The sequence below is a fragment of the Centroberyx affinis genome, unplaced genomic scaffold (genome assembly GCF_046629955.1).
Source record: "Centroberyx affinis isolate AG114_WGS23_722 - 3 ecotype Tasmania unplaced genomic scaffold, CSIRO-AGI_Caff_v1 ptg001435l_1, whole genome shotgun sequence".
In the NCBI taxonomy this organism is placed as follows: domain Eukaryota; kingdom Metazoa; phylum Chordata; class Actinopteri; order Beryciformes; family Berycidae; genus Centroberyx; species Centroberyx affinis.
Genome location: NW_027279910.1, coordinates 1 through 21576, shown reverse-complemented (window position 1 = coordinate 21576; position 21576 = coordinate 1). Strand labels below are relative to the sequence as shown.

Below are 21576 nucleotides of genomic sequence, written 5' to 3'. Positions count from 1 at the left end.
CAAACGCACACACATGCTGTGCACAAACACACGCAGAGCTTTTCATAAGCTGCTTATTCAGAACTGATTGATTTAGGTTTTATGACAGCCATAGGGAGCTAGTTTCACAGGTAGTTACCTCCTGCTGCCGATGCTGTCACGATGCTTTGACATTAAAGTGTTGTTGCTTGAGCCAGAGGGAAGCCAGAGACACAAACGCAGACAGACAGGAAAGATCTAGACAGACAGAGCCATATTTATACAGTAGACAGTTATCATAGGGCACTAACTCATTCTAAAAGGACAGTGTACAGACTATGGGGATGAGGAGTGAATAAAAACAGTTCATACTTGCAGCTAAACAAGGCTGTGGTTTGACTGGTGCAGAAACACATCATGTGCTTTTGAATGACCCAAGTACTCAAAAAACAGAAGAAGCTGCCAAAGGGTTCATATATTTGTTGGATCTGTATTTTTATGCCGCTAAATTGGTTCAACCTTTCAAGAATAATGTAAAAATAGCAGTGATGACAAAAACAAAATCTGGCGTGCTTTTACTGTGTACGCACACACACACACAGTGGACTGCCATAGCCGCGGGAGCAAGTGGCTCCCAGCCTTCCCATTCAGTACGCCTCTTCTTCTCTCAGGCCGTCCATCAAAATGCGACAGGAAGAGAAAGTTTAGTTCTGTGCCGCCAGCGAGGAGTCGTCCTCGCCGCCGGGCCCGCTGGCTTTGCTCCCTTCCGCCGACCCTGTAATTGCGCTGCCACCGCAGGGTCCTAACTCATGCGCCATCATGTGATCTCCGTGACAAATGAGAGTCGAGACGCAGCTTGACTTCTTGCTGGGGCCTTTAAAGTGGCGCTCTGCGATTAGCGAGAGGGGTGAGTGCTCGGCGAACCGGAGGCCCCGTTAAATCACAGCGCTGAGAGAGAAAGAGAGAGAGGGAGAGGGAGGAGGAAACGCAAACACTCACTCGCTCTTTCAGTGCCATACAATCACTTACTCTCTCACGACAGAGGAAGGGAGAGAGAAAGAGTGAGAGTGAGAAAGCCAGAGAGAGAGAGAGGACGAGAGAGCACAAGAGTGAGAGAGCAAAAGAGAGAGAGGGGGAGAGAGAGAGAGAACAGCCTCAGCGCTGGGACTGTGGCCAAGCCATCCTCCAGAGGAGCCAGGACGCCAGGGGAGACCTCAGACAGAAATAACTCCAAACATCCCATAAAGACCCATTAAAACCAATTCAACTCAATTACACCCTGACACACACATATACACAGACACACACTCTACCTTTCTGCCCTGCAACCATATTGTACCACCAACTGTGCACCAGTATGTACACACACGACTACTAAGATACACACACGTGATGACAGCTTAGTGTGAGCATCTCACAGCCACCACATGTATGAGCACAGACAGAAAGGCAGTAAAAACAATCAACTTTTCTTTTAAGGCCCAATAAAACGGAGAATAACATAACCGAGTGGTGGATTCTGTGCGTCTAACATCCCAGCTATGTCTATAAGAGCGCAAATGGAGGCTGTAATGGGGATAACTTAGTAATAATAATATAAAATGAATATTAGGACTTTCTTGTAAGGAGGATTTCTATTTACAACAGGATAACCTGTATAAGATGAAGTAAAGTATATAGTATTCGAAGTAAATGGAATGGAAAATTTGAGTTCACTGTGTTAAAAAAATAAAATAAAATAAATCAGGGATTCAGCTAAATGTCGACACTACAGCTGCAGTGAAGGGAGGGAAGGATAACTCACAAACAAACATACCCGCCTCGAAATTCAGTAATTATTACCTCTGCCAAGGAGGTTTTGTTTTCACCCCTGTTAGTTTGTCTGTCTGTCACCAGGATTCCTCAAAAACGTATGAATGGATATCCATGAAATTTTGTGGACAGTTAGGCATTGGGCCGAGGAACAACTGATTTGATTTTGATGGTGATCCGGATCTAGGATTTGTCATTGTACGATCATCATTTTTAGCCATAACTATGAAACTAATAGAGATAGAGACTTTTAGAGAAATTAGGGATAGGAATGATGTCTGGAGAATCAGAGAGTCTGCGCTCTCCAAGAGTACAAACTGTGATGATGTGTGATGGGGGAATCACACTACTGTGCACTTGCTGAAGTTGCAATTCTCTCTCTCTCTCTCCTTTTGCTGTCTGTTTGTTTTGTTGTTCTGGTTATTTGGCTGGCTCATATGGAAACACACAAACCTACCCTTGCATACAAACACACATCTCCCACAGCATCTCTGGTTTCCCCCATCTCTCAAAACTCAGACAAATGTAAAATTTAACTGAACAATTCTTTATCCTATCATGTAGTTTCAAATCACATTGGACAGGAGCTGAATCAAATTTTATTGTCAAGTTTTCTAGTGGATCTTTCAGTGCACCATATCCTACACCATGTATGAAGACATGAATAGAAATCGCCTAGCAAACACCCAATGTCTGTACAATCTTGGTGTGTCCTAGTCTGCTCAATAGCTCACTGCCCTCTCCCTTCTCAGGCCAAGCAACATGTCTGTCATTATGATTACCAATGGCACTATAATTCCTGAGTGTGACTTTGTAAAGCCAAATAACCATCACACTGTAGACACAGAGGAGCTCACCACCTGTCAGAGGACAGCTCCTGGCCAAAGCCAGCAGGTCCCAAAGGAGGCTTCAGAGTACAGGATATCTGCAGGTTTCAGAAAGCCAAATTTAAGACCATTTTTATTTTTTAAATATATACTGTATATATAAATAAATGTCAGTTTTGCTACTCTCTATCGCTTTTACATTTTCAGCAGCAGCAACAGCAGTTTGTTTGGAATAAATAGAAGAAGAACTGGGTAGTTAGCATGAGCAGCGATAGCCACCATGGCTGAACAAAGAAAAGAGCGTCGCCTACAGAAACTCAGACTTCACGTCACAGTACTGGACACACTATTTGATTGACAGGTGATCTCTGGAAAGTGCAGTGTAAAAACACAGCAATGACCATTTAGCACCACAACTGTCGCCAAAACAGGGAATGAAAAAACAAGGATCTTGCAAATTACCACTTTAAGACCGTCGTGATGGTACCTGGAAATGGATTTAAGACCATTTTTAACAAAGTTCACAAAACCAGCCCATCTCCAATTGAACACAGCTAATGAAAGTTCAGGAACTACAAATGGAAAGTCTAAGAAAAGGGCCAAAACATAAAAGGGACATGTTAAGGGACATCCAATTGTGTTTCATACAGTAGACACAATGAAAAAAGCTAAAAAAAAAAAAACCAAAAAAACCATTCATACTGCTTTACTAACCCTGTTCTGGATTAATCTAAGCTTGGGCATGCAGCGCAAAGATCATTGCATGTTGAAAAAAATAAGACCTCTAAAAGGCTGTATTTAAGACATTTTATTACTTTTTAAGCCCTTAAATTCAGATAATTTATTTTACAACTTTATGACTATTTAAGGACCCGTAGATTCCCCGGGGCAACAGAAAATCACTGTTAGTGTCTGTGAAGCTCTTGGATGTCTGTAGCATCCTCGTGACTCTTTGCCTTTTCCACTCAGGCCTGCTATCGGCCTCCAGGCTGACCTCGATGATCTCAATCTGCCCAGACCTGTGGCCAAGGCTCCTTAACTAAACCCTTCTTCTCCTCAGTGGAAAACCGACGACCCGGCCCAGCACAGCAGCAGCCCATCAGATCTAAAGTGCCTTTTGCTTTAGAGGGTTCATTCTCATGACAACATCGTCATCGTCATCCCCCTGCTGCGAGTGTAGAGTTTAGCCAGCAAACGCAGTATGAAAAAAAAAAAAAAAAAAACAATACTTAAGAGTAAAAGCGGGGCTTCCTTGCATCATTTAGTTTATTCGCCATCATCTCAGCACTCTGTGGTAATATATTAATCACATCTGTTTAATCTCTATGGGAGACAGGCTGCAGTGAGTGACACAGTATGTTGATCTATGGTAATGATTGTAGTGATGTTATGTTGTGTGCAAAGGTTTTAGTGTCGGTGCCGTATATGATGTTTTGGCAAGGCTGCAAGGTTTTTCTAGTGTGTGCAGATGTGTGTTGCTGGTACAGAGTGGGCATCCACTCACAAACAAACAAACACAAATATCCTCCAAGAAAAACCCCTGACAGAAAAGGATAAGGATTTTTTTTGGTCTCTCGTGGATCTAGCAAACCGAAGGCTAATCTGTCTCTTTCATCAACAGAGCAACCCTATTCGATACTCACTGTGCGTCTGTCTCTCTTCTCTTAATCTCTATTGAGCGTCTATCAGAACTAGCATAAGCCTATACGCTTTTTCACCGTGTCTCTCTGTGTGGATCTAGAAAATTTAAGGCTATACTTCTCCAGCGAGTGACACATGGAGGAATTTGAGAAATCTCCAGTGCCTAACTGAGGAATGTGAGCACTGGCTGATGCCTGGAGGATGAATGGAAAAGAAGTCAGAGAGAGACAGAGACAAAGTGGTGGGGGAAGTTAGACGACAGAGATAGACGTTATTACACCTTTAAGATTTCAGGAAAGAAAAACATAGGATTGCTCAACCTCAAACTGTGAATATACCCTCCTAACCAAATAAATCACCTAAATGCCATGGGTTGAAAAGCTAGAGAACAGCATATTGCTTCTGCAGTGTCGCATTACGCCATACTTTTCATCAGCAACACCAGAAGAGAGGGAGAGGGGAGCTGGATCCACCACCGAAAACAACCATGAGTAATTTTCCACTGATATAACCGCCGAAACACTGCCGCTGTACGACACATGACAGAGTTATGACATGCACATTGGCCAAAAGGCATGCATGACCCCCCCCCCCCCTCCCCTTCTCCAGTCTTTATCCAACTCCCTCTCTCCCCCCTTGCTTTCCCTCTCTCCACAAAGTCCTGCTGGTTCAGTCCACAGCGCCCAGTGTTAACATTGTAATTACAGACGTGGGCTACAATAATAAGAATGCAGGGAGTGGGGCCCAAACCTCTGGCCACTTTCTTCCTGTGCCATTTTCTTCTACTTTGATTGTTTCCAGTGCCTGGTGACAGTGGGCCAAAGATATTAGGAGTGTTGTGGTGGGCCAGTAAGCAGATACAGGCTGAGACCTCTGGACTGCAAGGGAAACACAGGCACAGTCCCAGTCTGTCTGTGTGCTAATCACTAGCAGGAGGCCTGCCCCATCCCTGGCCCCGCTCCAGACCACAGATACAGATAAAGGCAGAGTCAGCTCGCCACTGGACTGGGTGTAAAATCTGGCCAGGTATCGCCAAGGCAAAGGCACTGCACTGTAATGGCCCCATATGAATCCCAATAATATCTACACTTAAGGTAATAATCTGCATCATTATCATATAAATAAATGTCTATTTTGTAAACTATCACTGATAGATATAACACCTGTCAACGACAACTGAAACTATAGCCAGTTCATGAGAGTTTAGCAATGACCGTTTAGCAGCAAAGATGTGGCCAAAAAAACAATAAACAACAAAAAAAAACTTAACAAGAAACTTGAGGATTGCCACTCTACGACAAAAGATGGGGCTCTTGCCAACTGGGCTCCTAGGCTTTGGAACAGCCATTACTTCAACTTATTTTTATAGTCTTGCTTTTAATTGATGACTTCTATCCCATTATTTTTTGGCATTTTATTGTTTGACTTATTTTCCATCTTGTGGTGCCTTATTTTTTTTTCACTTGATGGTGGTTGATTTATGATTGTTAAGGCCCTTTGTAAACAGTTAAAAAAAAAAAAAGTCAGCTATACTACTACAACTAATAATAATTATATTATTATTCTCATCATTATCCTCATCATCTACTTAAAAACAAAACAAAAAAAAAAAAAAACGCTAGCTACAGACTACCTAATATTATAAGCAAGTTATGCTACACACCTGTGGCTACAAGTGAAATTTCACAAATGATGGGTGCCAATGCCACTTTAGCTGGTTGGGTGTATTTATGTGTTGTTACAGCACTGTCCAGGTATTTTTTGGACACTACTTTATCCTATAACCTTAGCCATGATTCATTGCTCTACATCATTATCATGGTGACAAGCTCAAGGCTTATCTTTCAAATTGGGAAATGGAGCAAAAAGATTGGGCCAGCATTTCTATATTCTACAGTTGGCCTTCATGGAATTACATAGTTCATTGGAAGGTGCAGGATGCTGCTGGAGCAAGCACCTAATAAATTAATTTAATTTAAAAGTGATGTTGCTGACATAATGCAGGCTCCAGATTATGTGTTTGTTTGCCTTTGCAACAACTTAACTAAAACCTGCTGTGCCACGCTGGGCCTCAAGTCTCCTGCAAGCATGTTCACATGCAACAGGCAATCAGGATCAAGTAAGCGTGCTCAGTGGGTGTTTGCCAGCAGACTTGCTTCAACACATTTCCATATGGCCGTTCAGAGACCTGACTTGGTTGGATGGGTTCCACACATTTTCATAACTCAACATGATCGTAGCTGAAACACTGGCCTGCTCCTTCAGGCCCCACTGGGAGAATGAGGCTACTATGAGTGAGTGGTTGATGTCAAAGTAGCCTGCTTAAGTGACGGGATCTTGTCCAATCCTTGTAAAAATATAAATGTCTCATTTTTCTCGGCTTCTAAACAATCAAAATCCAAAATTGAATCAGTTTATTTTTTCCACTGACCGACTCATACGGCACTCAACATGTCTCAAGTTGTGAGATGGTTAATAAGCTGACATCATCACCTTTTTTCTGCAAGTTAGCTCAAGGGAGCCGAGTAAAACTCTGTTTATTATAAAGTTTCATTATCAAAAATGCCCCTGCCAGATGCAGCAGAACAGTCCTGTTCTGCTGCATCTGGCAACCTAGGGAAATGGAAAAAAGGATCAGGATTAGTGTCTAACAGTCCCTGGTGTTGCCATAAGGCAAACAGAAAGCCGACTGAACCACAGCATCCTAACAGAACCAGAACATATTGATATTAGATCAAATTTTCCAAAATGACAACAATAAAAACCTTGGGAAAGGTGGAGGGGGGCAGGGGGTAAAATCAGTGCATGCATGTTCCACTCGTTTGGTTTCACTGTCTGTCCTCCTGAAAGCAACAGCCAGACTCATTTATTAATCATAAATATTGAGGTTATGGTTTAAATGTTTGAAGTGAAGCAAAACAAATTTTGCGGCTTCTTTTTTGCAATCGCTATCAAAAGATGGTTTCCATTTGGGGGCGCCAGGATTAGCATTGCCTAAACATTAAAAATCGAATAAATATTTTTTTTGCAAAATCATCTTTTTAATGATCATGTTCCATATTAGAGTGTGGTAGCGATTCTGGGATATTTTCCATTCATCCATCTATCCATCCTGCACAGCTCTTCTAAAGTCTTTGCCCAACTTCAGTTTCTCTTTATAGGCTACTTCAAAACAACTGAAACTTATTCATCATTCCCAAATGACATATTATTCACTCCATATAATTATGGTAGGTAGTATTGAAAACAATAACAACCACAGCCGTCGAAACAAGAACAGTACGTTAAACTTGACACTGAGCAGGAAAACACTGGTGCTCCCTGAATCCATTTGCCTTTCATGTCCTTTTCCACATCAGTGCATGACAAACAAACATGTCTGAGCATACTGTGTCCTACCTGACTCCTGGCTGCTTCCACATACTGTATTTACTTGCTGTCTTTGACTAGGACACACATTATGGCTTGGAGCCACTTAGTGAGACTGAGAGGTAAGCAGAGCCTTGATAAGAGGGTCTTATCTGTGCAGCAAGTCAACAGACCCCCGAGCTCTTGGTACACTCGCACACTGCAACCTGCATCACTTCCAAGAATCACAGCGCTGCAGAACAGACGCTGCTGCACCTGTGCCTTACTTTCCTCCTTAAACCCCTGCCTACCTCCCCACCTCATCTCCTCTTCTCCCGTCATGCATACACCCATCTCTTCCTTCGTTACTGGCACTGACAAATGAATTCATATGCTGCAAGACTTGAGATATTGGTGCACTTGCGCACAGTCCTTAGATGACTCCTCCTGCATGTGTTGCGGAGTTGAATAGGTTCAGCCAAACTGGTTGCATCACCAGGAGGGCTGAGTCCCTGGAAGCACTGGAGTCACTAAGACTCCAGAGGGAGCGCAGGCCAAGAGACACATCTGTCAAGACAGAGAGACAGTTTCCGGTGCAGTGCAGTGGTCGTCGGTGCCGGCCTTGGTGCCATCCCTGATGCTGCTCCCACCTATTGTGTCTCTGACCATGTGTGTTCTGTGTGCAGCTGTTTTCTACCCTTCCTCTGTACGTGTGTGTGTGTCTGGTTGTGTTGTGTGTGTGTACGCGGCTTCCCCTCTCTCCTCTTCTCTGACCAGTGCAGTGTTCTACCTGGCAGTGACGGGTGCTGCCCTGGCTCTTCGTCGTCAGTGCTGGCCTTGCTCTTCCCTGCTGCTGCCCTCATTTCACTGAATTTTTAGCGCTGATCTCAGCCCCTTCTCATCGCTACATGCCGCCTCTCCTTCTTTTTGTCTCTCTCAGTTTTCTCCTGTCCTTGCCTCAGCCCGCCCAAGGTTTCTTCCAAGTTTTCCTACTAAGGTTTCTCTTGGGAGTTTTTCCTTGTGTGCATTAGGGTCTAAGGCTGGGGGTGCCGGGTAGGTTAGGCTATGTAGAATAGGTAGATTGTTTGTCTTGCTAAAATCTGCTCTTGCCTACCTTGTGTTTTTCGCTATGCTTGTCCTATATAATTTTGTTCACCATTGATTGTGTTTAGTTAGATCTAGCTAGAAACATTCTTTGTAAAGTCCTCTCAGACATGCTTGTGATAAACAAACTTGAACTTTACGTTTACACTCATTTAAGACAAGACAATGAGCTGGAGAAGAGAGAGTTACTGGTAGTATCGGAATCAGGACCAATCCAGCTAAGTATTCGTATTTGGATCAGCAAATGAAGATGTCCCGATATTGATACTTGAGTGACAAGCGCTTTGGCGGAATATAAAACTTTTCTGAGGGGAGGAACATGGACATGTCAAAATCCTGAAATGCTACTATTGGTTAAGTTCATAGGCATAGCAGCTACTGTTTAAAGGCTTGGCTGGCGCAGGCTAAATGCCATTCTGTTTTATTGGGACTCTACCTACCGCACTGTTGTTTAGCTGTTGTTTAGCTGGACAAGCCGTTTTTGAGTCTGTCAATAAGCCTTGTTTGACAAATGTAAAAAAAAAAAAAAAAAAAAATACGGAATTGAGAAGCTATATATTTTGTAGCATATTTGCTATTTTATTATTTCATTTGTCCTTTTTTTTTTTTTTTTTTTTACCGAGGATTGATATACAATGGTCGGTGCATAATTTCAGCAAATAAATGAACGCAACTGATGCACTTGTTGCTGATGTTCCTGTAATTGTTTATTAATAGGCCAATACTGGGCAGCATGAATGACAGCTAGGCTAGATGTAGATTCATCTTCATTAATCTACTACAGACAGACGTAAATAGCTTCCACTCTGGCAGTGAACTAGTCTAAACAGAGTTACCAGGGGCACCGCGAGCATCTGCCAACACACGCCTGTTACCAAAGCAAATGGCGGCGGTAGCAGCATCTACTGTCTCCAGCAACCTCAGGTAGCTGAGCACAGCCAGAGTTGATACTCTAACAAGGGTAAGACAGGACAGCAAGACACTTCAGCCTATCACAGTGAACTTCAGAGACAAGTAGGGTTCGACCAATATGAGTTTTTGATAGCCAATATTGATTCCAATACTTTTGGACTTGAAGCTACTGGTATCGGATATATTGTGCCGATATTCAATATATTTATATTTGACCATTTTCAGGCAATAAATGAATAACACATCACACATACTTGTGGAATCCGGTCAAAAGGTCAGATTAGAATCAGTTCAGGTTAAGGGCTTCCCATAGACAACCAGTGTCATACTGATTAATTATACAATAAATATGTAATCAAATAAACCATATCATATCAGAGCTGGATGACACTGCCTGGCCAATATCCGGTTTTAACAGAACACAAATATTGGCTCAACTTATCCCAGCAAACTGATATACAAACTGATATCAGTCTAACCCTAATGACAAGGCTAATAGTAGTAGTGCAATTTGTATAAATTATATACAACAAATAAAACACAATGAGTAACATAAGATTACATGAATTCAAGCTAGCACCGTCGGCCTCATGTACACATGCGTTCTGGGGTTCATTCAGGGACACCATACGATGAGTGGAATGTGCGGTACCTGGACTGAAAGTGGGAACAGTGTATCTTTTATAGGAGCAGATTAGACTTGCAAACTCATAGACCAGCATAGACTTGCTAAGAAGACAAACCCTAACACACTTATTCAGTCTTTCTGTCTTTCTGGGTGAAAAGACAAAAAAAACACTGGGTGGGATGACTGCTGTAATACTGAGAGAGTGAGAGAGGAGATAAAGGGAGAGAGGCAGAAATATGTCAGACCAAGCTTTGTGCTTGGCGAGAGACTAAGAGATACCAACCAAACTTTGGAAATAGCCTTCCCCCAGCAGATATTACCACTTTTTATAGTGACAGCTTCTTGGCCCCCTCCATCTAGTGCGCATATCCCGTAGTACAAGCATGTTCTGGTGATGAAAAGTTGACTTTTTGAACCCATCCATCAGGACAGCGGCGAAGAAAAGTATACATGAACTCTACTGTAAGGTTAGTGGAGAACAATGTATGACTGCTAGGCTTATACGCTCACTTCCAGCGCTCCAACAAATTGATTAGGTGAGGTAAAGGGGGCAAGTGAGCCAATCCATCCACAAGCTTCCTGGAAAACAAAAAAAATTTGACATTCATTTTTCTGGAAAGCATTTTATTGGTGACATGCGCGCAAGGAGCTTGGAGGCCATCTGCGGGGCTTCCCTGAAACTAGCAGCCACATCTTGATCACATCAGCCGGTTGAGGCCAGCAGGTTTGTCTTGGACAGGCGTGTCTGGAAGGGCAGTTGTGCCTCATGGTGGATAGAGCAGTCAAATAACTGGGGAGCTGAGTGGAGGGCCATGGGAGAATATAAGAGGCCCATTGTGGAGGGACATAAGGCACTCCAGGTCCCAGAGCTGCTGCCCGACAGACTCTATGTGAGGCATTATGGGAAGTGCCATCTCCAATCATGGCTTAAGAGCCAACAACTCTATTACAGACCGGCCTTGCGGCCCGCTCTCCCCGTTTCCACACTGGCTAGATCTGGAGTCTGGAAAACCTGAGAACGAAGCTGAATCACTAACGATGCACTAATACAATAACGGGAGCAGAGATGTTTTATACTGCTGACTGGCCCACTCAGAGCCAAGTCATACAAATGTGGAGCCATGGAAGGATGGGCAGAAATTTGGGCTGAAAGGCCATCTGAAAAACATTAAAATGTAGTAAAACAATAGGGAATGAAGCACCCCACTCAGAGAAGAATCAAAAAGCTCTCCTGCAGTGTGTGCTCTTGATAACATGGGCATCTTTATAGGACTAAAACTCCACACATACTTTGACCAAGTAAGACAGGGAGACTTTCCACAGTATATCATCTGAGCCGTGGGTCTGGCAGGGGCAAACCAGCCATTTTGTTTATCCCTTAAATGAACGACTATTACATTTACTGGACCGCTCCAGACAGTGGGACAAAATAAAATACACTCACTTTTTCTCTACTTTTACAGCAATTTCTGCCCATGATTCCCTTTGTCAACAAGAGGGTTGAATATATTTAGATCCAAGTACAGCTAGTTGCTGCCAGAATGGATCCCTCAGGAAACGGAAAGATGGCATGTTCCTCTAAAGCGCTGCTTTAATGATCTCTCATGCTGAAAGACACATCATTCTTCATTTATTTTACTCACCATGCTCAAAAACAACAAGCAGGCTACATATAAATCAACTGCACAACACACACATATGCACACGCTTTTTCAACTGAAAGACGCAAAAGGTAAATGTGACTCATAGCACATGAAAGATTTTAATTGGCTGCCAGCAGCCGGATGTGCGTCTGCGGCCTATCTCGCTGTCTGTACACTCACCGCATCAGCCCATGAGTTAATCAACGGTTCAAAAGGCCAGCTTTAAAGAGATGTAAGCATGTCGGAAAAGCTGGACACCAGGTGTGCAATCTTTTGAATTAAGAAGCCGATGCGATTACTTGCCTACTATCTCTCTAAAGTCAAGAATAGCATTCGCTCCAAGAATCTATTTATCAGAGAACAGCTTTTACAAAAGCAAAATGTATTCAAATCCAGTTTCCTACACCTTTAACTATGTATTTAATAAGCCAAAATAAGAACTCAACTTCATTTTGTGGTCAAAATATGTTTTACAGCACGCCATGCCTCGGGAATAAGGCACACTATGCGATGATTTGATTTGCAGTGATGAAAATACAGGCTAGGTTCCTGCCAATACTTATTGATCATAGCCTGGTTATTTCCTTGGGCAACTGTTTTGAGAAAAGGTCGAGGCCATGTTGAAGAACCGCATGGCCTGGGAAAAATAACAATAAAATTCATACACACTGACCTTAACACAATACACAGAAACAACTGACGGCTTTCCATAAAATGTAAATAGCATTGTATATAGACATTCCACTCATAGCAGTTCTGCATGGATGCTTTCTTGTGTGAAGAAATAGTCTCAGCATCAGCAGAGTTGCAGCCACAGAAGCATCCAGATGCCAGGCCTGCCCAGGGGCCGGGAGCAGTCGGGGAGCACCCAGTAGTTAGGGCACCACTGTTTGGGGTGACTGAGGGCACGCAGGGCCTTTTCATCATTTCATTCATTTGTCTAAATGCTCTCCATTGTTGCAGAAAAGTCATTGCTATACTATAGTTAGTAGGCGTATGTTTTTCTTCTGAGGTTTTTGAGAATAAATTTTATTTTTTGGGAAATCAAGACAATGTAATTGTGTGCAGAGCTCTGAATGTGTGTAATATTTTTCAATGAGATATGTAGAGGTTTAAGACTGAAAGCCTTAACGGCACAAATGAAAAGTACATAGCTCAAAAGAGGACCTCCACTGGTGGCAATATGTTAGAGAGGTATTCACATCAGCCAGTAATGAGTTCACTGAGAGAATAATTCTCCATCTGACTATGCCACTGACTCATAAATAATAGAAAGCAGTCTGTGTGTCTATGGCAGCTATAAAAATTAAACCTTGATAGTTTGAATTTTAGACAGTTATTTTTTATTCTTCGCCAGGAAGTCTTCACCAGTCATAATGTGGTGAAAAGGTTTTTCAAATGGCGCTGCAGTTACCCGGACGACAGCCCCTTAACGTTGTTAGCGTTTATCAATAAAACCAATGGCAAGCGCTTTAGAAACTTGTTCCTATAATGTGACAAATGCCTCGTTGATAAAAAGCAACAGATTACAATTCAAGATGTCAAGGTATCCTATCAAGTATGTTGATTTAATTATTCCATCATACAGTGAACGGCCTACATGTCAACACACACATAACACATCAATAACACATACTTACTCAAGTTAACAAAAAAAAAGGCATCAGTGGTACATTTAGATTCATTTTGATCTTCTGCAATGTGTTCGCTTCATAATTAGCAAAGATCATATCTACCATTATAAAAACACATGTCTGTTTCTATTTTTTGACAACCAAACACTATCTCATCATAACGTCTATAGCACCTTTTATGCATAAAAGAAACAGGCCAAGATATTTGATCCCGCTGTCCTTTGTTCATCAAGTCAGTGCTGTTCCCATTCCCTAGTTTCTCGCCATTTCAAAACACGAAAACACAGAGCTCCTCTGCTTTTTCTTTACAAAGTAACTGGAAGTCTTACATAAGCTTAACAGAACCAGAGACTCACGCTTGTTTTTGTTCTGACTAATGCACATCTGGACGGAAAATTTGGCACTGCGCTGCAGATTGATTAAAAGATAAAATAAAAGATCGTAATGTGTATTCATATGCATTAGCCCTGGTGCTAATAATCATGATTTAGTCTGAAATGTGTTAATTCTGTTCATCGCTATTCACCAACAGCTTGATTAAAGGCTTTTTCTGTGCTAAGTCAGCAGAACATGCCACAAGAAAGCATCTCAAAGGGTGAAACATCTTGTCTAAGGACACCAATATAATATGACAGTAACTAAATTGGCAGATATAAAAGAGGATAAAAGGCTGTGGCATTATTAGTAGCAGGAGTGGGGGTAGGGCAGCGATGGAAAGGCAGGAATCAGGTTATGGGTGTGAAGATGACACATATCCAAGGAGGCATTTGGGTGGAGGAAATGTCAAGGAGAGATTTTGTTGACAAGCCTGAGACGGCAGGCCTGCCCATAGGCCCACTAAGCAGCACATAAACACACTATTCAATTTCATGGCAGTTGTTTTAATGTGGCAGCATTTTCAAAAAAAAAAAAAAAAAATCTTCACATTTGAGACATCGCCTCTTGGAATAAACAATCTGTAACAGACTATTGCTCACTTCAACTTGCAAGTCCCTCAGCGCCAGCAGAATACTACAGTCTATGCCATTGGTTCCAATCGACTCCCTATTAAATTACTACCCTCCTACCGCAATTTCATCCTGTGCCTTAACTGTTGGTTATAAGATTTGCTTGGCAGCCGAAGCTGCACAGTGCTCACTGACTGTGTCATGTGTTCCACCAGAGGGACATGAAAATTGGACAATAAATATGCAAAATAAAAATGAATCTGGCAATTCAGTTGAAGGATGTCTGCAAAAACTAGTGGTGTTGACACAACAAGACGGCGCGTGACATATTCTAAGAGGGCCATTTATAAAGCAGCATCCCGAGAGTGGAGAGGATGCATATACATGGTTCATGTCCCACTGTCAAGCTTCTAGAGGCTCGCCTTAACACAGAGCTGGACTTTCATTTCCACAGAGCTTTTCAAAACATCAGACTTTCTCCGTCTGTCTGCCGGCCTGGTATCCTGGTGGTTTAGTCTACTGACACTCAGCGCACTTGTGGTGCGGATCGCCCCTGCTGACCAGGAAAGAATCCTGCATCTGCCGTCTGTTTCTGTGCCATTATTCCCCAATTTGTCTTGCTTTCAGCTACCACCCCCATCTCATAATAAAGAACGATGGAATCCCCACTGGAAAGCACACTCCTTTCTCAAAACCCTCCCAAATAAAACATTTTTTTGGTTAGCACCATAGCCTGTGTAAGGCCGAGGCAACATAAACTAGCAGTCAAATCTTACCAGCTGTGGAAGGAATCCTGTTTATCACGCACCACAGGGAACCACTCTGTCGAGAAGAACATTGTTTCTGCGCCACAATAAAGCAAATCTTAAATAAAATGTGAATAAGGGGATGAGTCCATTGCTGAACAACGATTTAATCTTCTCGATAATATCAGTGTAAGTGATCCAAATAAAATATTCTACAGGAGTGTCATGTAATCACTTGGGAATGCAGAATATGGCTGCCGTCTGTGAGCAAAGATGAATAGATGTCAATCTAATGTGCAAGTATCACCCGAAAACTATTCGTAGCACTGACAGATGTACAGTGCCCTTCACAGTTATTGGCACACTTGGCAAAAATGAACCCAAAATATATATCTATGCATATATATCAATGTATCTGTATCGAGAGAGATTTAAAGATAGATAAGCACACAAACAATAATTGTTTTTAGAATTTCAGAATATTTGTCATCAGACACTGAAAATAAGCAACTGCCTCCAAATAAAAAAAAAATAATTTTCTAAATGTGCTCAGCAAAGAATAATTTTACTTGTGCTGTTCACTGTTTTGCAACTACTTTGGTCTCATTTTCACTCAGGGTGAAAGGTGCTGTAGATTTGTGTTTGTATGTGTATTTCTGTGTCACCTTGCAAACAGTTTCAGTGTCCCAGGGCAGGATGGTCTGTAGATCGATGACCTCGCAGGACACTCCCAGTTTCTCCTGAGCCATGTTGGCGACCTCCCTCATCACATGGATCTGAATGGAAAACATCAAAGGAGGAACACATAATGCAGTTTACTGTTACTTTACAGTTTTACTGTTAGGCTGGGATTTTATGCGTGAATGTTGTGATAATTGTTTGATCACAATTATTTAAAGACATGTTTAACTGCAATGTGAGTGTTATGAGTGTTGAAAGGACGCGTTTTAATCACTTTTTGGGTTCAACAGTTGGAGAGTACTTTGGCCCTTGACTGTATTGGAGAGCAGTGCTACTGGCAAACTGAAGCTATATAATGCTCTACAGTGAAGTAAGTGACGGAATTTTGAACACAATCAATCGTCATAATGGCAAAAACTAGAAAAATAAGGACCCAGTTGAAAATAACTGGAATTATTTAATTAATAAAAGGCATTTATGCAGCTCCAAAAACAGCAATTTCAACCTCAAAGCATGGAGTGAGAGTTAGTCCCTTCAAATCATCTTTTGAGTAATGAATGAAGCACTTGGGTTCGTTGAGTCCATGTTTACTGGCAGGCCCTATTGGCTGCTCCCAGATTAACAATGGCTGTGATAAATCTGAAATCTCACAGCTGGAGGAGTTGTCAGCAGTCAAACCAGTTTGAAAGATACAGGCCTAACCCTAACAAATAAGCTCATAATTGTAAGCATTCATTATGCAATGATGCTGTTGTTACATTACTGCCAGCAGATAAAGTGGATCTTTCTGAGGCAACACTCAATAATAGATAGAGATTGCGAAGACTAGGGGGAAAACCTTCCTGTCTGGCTCATTAGAAACCTTTACTGTGAGCACTGGGCACTGCTCCTACCACTCCACTGTGGAAGCTGTTTTCTTTACTCTCATCTGCGCCGAGCTGACGGATGAGGGAGTAATGGGGTGGGAAAGAAGACTGGCATTTCAAAAAGGAGAGCCATGGTTTCCACTACTTTACTGGATCTTCTTTCTTTTCTCTCCGCCCTTCACCCTTCAACGATAATACCGGCTTTGATGGAGCCGTTTTCCTCCAATGCCTTCTGACCACCCTCTGCTACAGGTACATTAGGCCCCCTCTACCGGGCCAGGATAAGCCTGTTAAAGTGGCTAGGCACAAGCTACGTCAGGGATGACTCCCGGAGAGCTATAGACACCTTGATACTAAGCTGCGGAAAATAAAATCTCAAGGACGAAAAGAAAAAGAAAGGGAACAATGGAAAGTGTTCGACAGACATGTACTGTTAACATGTGGAGAGCCAAGAACAGCCTTGATGCTGTGGAGATGTCTGGGAAGATACAGTCACAGACCGCTGGCTGGGAAACCCCGCTGAGAGACAGGGGGCTTGTGATGGAGTTAGAGTTAATCCACTGCTCATCTCTGTGGCTTTAAATGTCACTGAGCGGAGATGAGACGAGGTTCTCTTTCCTCTGGCCGCAGGCACTGTGCCACAGATAGACGACAACTTAGGACTGCTCAGGACACCCATTGAGAATCTGCCAGTGATGCTCTGAATCTCCTACCTGTGTCCCCCAGGCAACCAAAGTGACGTCACTTCCTTCCTGTAGGACCTCGGCCTGCGAGAGTGGGATGGTGTAGGCCTCCACTGGGACCTGCTCCACTGAGAAATCACACACACACACACACACACACAAACACACACAGTGACAATAACAGATTAATATTCCATCAGCATTGTCACTCGCTTGCATGCAAGTACATTATGCACATGCTCATGCACAAAATAACTGAGGGTCAATTCCGAACACATTCATTAATCATTTCATTATGTAGCCTGTGGTCTCCATGTAAAATAATAAGGTCCCAAACTGCCCATACCTCTCTGTGATAGAGTGTATGACAAACTGGTGAAATGACAGACACAGTTAGAAATACAATTCCCAGTCAAGAACACACTATCTGACCCGTTCCAGATGCCTGTTCATGCTTTTTCCAGAACCTCATCTCTCACCAGAGGCCAAGTGTGCTTTTATCAGCAAAATCTAATGTATGATGTAATGATATCAGCTGCCAGCTGACAGGCACATAACCCTGATCAAGCTTGACAAGAAAACACTGGTGGGATGGGATATGGTTCAGAGAAGGGCCCACATAAATGGGACATTAGTCCAAATAGGGGGGCCGTGCCGCCAGTCTCTCTTTGAACCAAAGTCCAAGACAAAGTGCATGTAAGTACATGGTTTGAATAATAGTTAATAATATCTTGGAACACTCCAGCATAGTCATGGAATTCATTACAAAGCAAAAACTTATCATAAACTCAAACTGCCGTCACTATCAAACATGCAGCCTATTAGCAACGCTTCTACTGCATGAACACAAGGCATAAAAACAAAACGTAGTATTTTAACCATATCTTTGGATCTCATTCACCCTTATGGCTTTGACTCAGAAAAAACAAAGTATATGGGATCTTAAGAAAGTGTGAGTGGATTGAGTGAGTGGGGGAAATGTGGTCTTGAAAGCATTCCTGCATGGCAACGCATGAACTCCAAATTGCAATTAGACACAGTAATTATACTCAAGGGAGACGTGGGGTTTGAGACCTTTCTGGAAATTTTGTGAATGACTTCCATCCTTGCAAACCTTGTAGAAGCTGTAAAGGAGGAGACTGCCGATCTCCACAATTCAGGATGTTAAAACAGCTTGAGGAGCTTGGGCTAGTCCTATGTGACTCAGATCCTGGTTTAGGCTTCCAGACAGACAGAAACTGGGCCATTTCAGTGGGATAATAGCATTTAGCAGAATGTTACAATTGAATTATGAAAACTAGGTTATGCTTTAATGGTTATGCTTTAATAAGTGGAATATCAGCCCCCACATAACAGTATGGCCTAGATGAGGCAAATGTGTGGTTTTTATCCACTCCTGCAAGAGAAGAGAGAGACCGCTGCAATTAAAAACATGACTTCATAATCCAAACAGAGATCACTCAGAGCCATGTGGACCCGGCACGAGAGCTGGCTCTCTTTGCCCTTTTTACGAAATCAAAATAACTCCTTAAACGCTACCAGTTCTGAATCCTGTGTGTGAAATAGATGAGTGATTTGTCACACAGCTGGCAATACAGTAAGAAAATACCTAGCAATGGGGGAAAAAAAACTTTAAACCTGAAAAAAAGGAGGGGAATATCCATTAATGTGGGTGGTACTGGAAAGTAATGTCTTTATTTTAGCTTGACAAAACCACCTGGTCAGTAAATTCATCCTCTTGCAAACATATGGCATTTCTCAACATTACGCTGACTTTAACCGACCCATATCTTGTCACAGACTCTTCAAAAAAGTGGATGTATTATATTTGGCACTGGTCCAGCTGAAAATGCAGCAAAAAAAAAGTGACATGGAGAGCAAGACCTTTCTTAGAGAGATAAGCCGATTACTGGTTTACTGTCTCATCACTCTCTGAGAAGCTAATATACCAAGCCTGTCAAGAGCCATAACAATTCAGCAGCAACGCAAACAAAAACACTCCCCAGAACCCAGACACCTGCTCTTGGCTGCCCTGTTTTACTTAGCGTGCAAAAACCACATCAATCTGGGACATTATGTTTATCAATCTTATTATCAATGTCTCCCTCTGACACAAAGCTACACATCATCCAACCTCTCTCTTTATACGATCATGAGACAGATCAATCATCAGGTGAATTTGAGCCCAGCTTTTTCTTAGCCACTGAATCATATTGTTCTTCAATAGATTATTAGGCCACAGGTTTGAGATATTAAAGACATCAATAGTAATAAAATAGGCCTGTATCAAATACCTACCTACATATTTTGTTTATGTATTCTATACATATATTTTCTGTTTTTCACTCACATTTGAAACAGGTGAGACATTATGTGCTGCTGTAAAACTACACAATACCACATTCATCATCACTGAGTCCCTATAGGACTAAAAGTTAAAACTTTACTTGACTAAAAGTCAAGTAAAAATCTCAGGAAACAGTGAGGGAGATGTGATGGATGGAATCACTGCTTTTCAACAGATGAGTGGTTTTAATATCAGACTACACTGTAACATGAGAAATGTTCTGGGCAATGATCGCTCATCTAGCGCCATAATCAAAACAGTCTCAGCAGTCCATTTTAATATTTCGCAATCTCATCTGGCTCTTATCACAGAGGGAAAACTAACAAAACCTGTGAAAATCAGAGGCTTCTCTTTGAGGCTGGAGGTGCCAATCCATTCGGGTTCTGCCTTTCGTTACTATAATGGGCTCCAACAACACAGCAATGCAAGAAGAGAGTCGGTAGCCAGCATCGAGTCTTCACACAACAAATAAAACAGTTTTTTGTTTTTTTTAATGCCCAGGATTAACATCCAGCCACTGCAGCACTGGTTTGGCAACATATGGCAACAACTGTTTAGACTGGACTAAGACTTTACTGGATACCGTTTGGCATGACAGCCTGACCAAAGCCACGCTGCTGACCTCAAGTTTAACCATGCTACTCTGAACACCAACGCCGCCTTGCAGCAGAGCGGTCGAGCCAGGGAGGGGAGGGGAGAGAGGATTCAGCCCTGCACTGTCAACAGTTCACAGCCCATTTGAACCGGCTGCTTCACACTTGTGATCCTGCTGAACTCACTCACAGCCAGGCACACTGTTTGTTTGTTTTGCTTCAGATCTCTTAAAAAGGACGACATTTGCTTTCAATAAGGGATACAGGGAAACGGATAAAAGGCCAGAGATGGAGGATCCTAGAGAAGGCTGAACATGAGGGGAGACAAACAAAGAAAGCAAACAAACAAGCACTCACAGTTACGTCAACTCCAGATTCATTTCTACCCACAATCCAGCTTACCTGCTGCTCTATAGAGGATCTTGGGCTCGAAGAATATGCAGGGGTTCTGGTCAGCGATGCAGGAGAGGAGCAGCCCCTTGGCCTGCACCGGACCTCGAGGTATTACAACCTGAGGAACACACAACACACTTGAATAAGGCTTTGTAGCGTTGTCATGACAACTGAAATTTCAATACTACTTCAACACCATTGCACAATATTAATTTCAATACTACATTTTATAAATGTTCAATATTTTCACCAAAAAATTATTTTCAACGTTGCCTCCACAAGGCGTATATGTGCAGATGGCACATGGATTGAATAGATAAAAGAAGAAGGCGGCTTGGAATAAACAGAGCTGCAGAGAGTGGACAGCAGAAAAATTCAAGTGTCAAACAGCTGAAAACATGGCAACGTCAAATAAGCCACCATGTCTTAAACTGGATGCTAGCCCAATTAAACTGGTGCCAGGAACGCAATATGGAACTATTTCACTTACAGAGCCAACAAAGACACAAAACCAACATATCAAAACCGCTATGCAAAAGCGGCTTCATGGCTCAATGATTTTTCTTGTTTGTCATGGTTATCATACTTGTACTGAATTTTTAGATATCAAACTTAGAATTGGTATTGAAGTCTAAATTCTGGTATCATGACAACACTAGGCCCAAGCTTGATCAAATCTGTAAAACCGTACGGTGGAAATGTCAGTCAAACACAGCTGACTGTGCTGACAGTATGCATGGTGAGGGAAGATAACATTTATTAGCCTGACCTTTGCTGAGAGACAGCCAGGGATGTTTATTGCTATCAGCTATG

At 42.3% G+C, this 21576-nt stretch overlaps 1 protein-coding gene across 1 annotated transcript in view; it reads right to left on the bottom strand.

Moving 5' to 3' along the window:
- LOC139650077 (2-oxoisovalerate dehydrogenase subunit beta, mitochondrial) overlaps positions 1–20881 on the bottom strand; it is a gene marked incomplete at its 5' end in the record, with an annotated part of 43541 nt that extends 22660 nt beyond the window's left edge. The window contains 3 exons of the mRNA XM_071526634.1: positions 15866–15976; positions 17461–17558; positions 20773–20881. Of these exons, the coding sequence (XP_071382735.1) occupies positions 15866–15976; positions 17461–17558; positions 20773–20881 (318 nt within the window). The remainder of the gene's footprint in view (positions 1–15865; positions 15977–17460; positions 17559–20772) is intronic.
- Between the last annotated feature and the right edge of the window lie 695 nt (positions 20882–21576).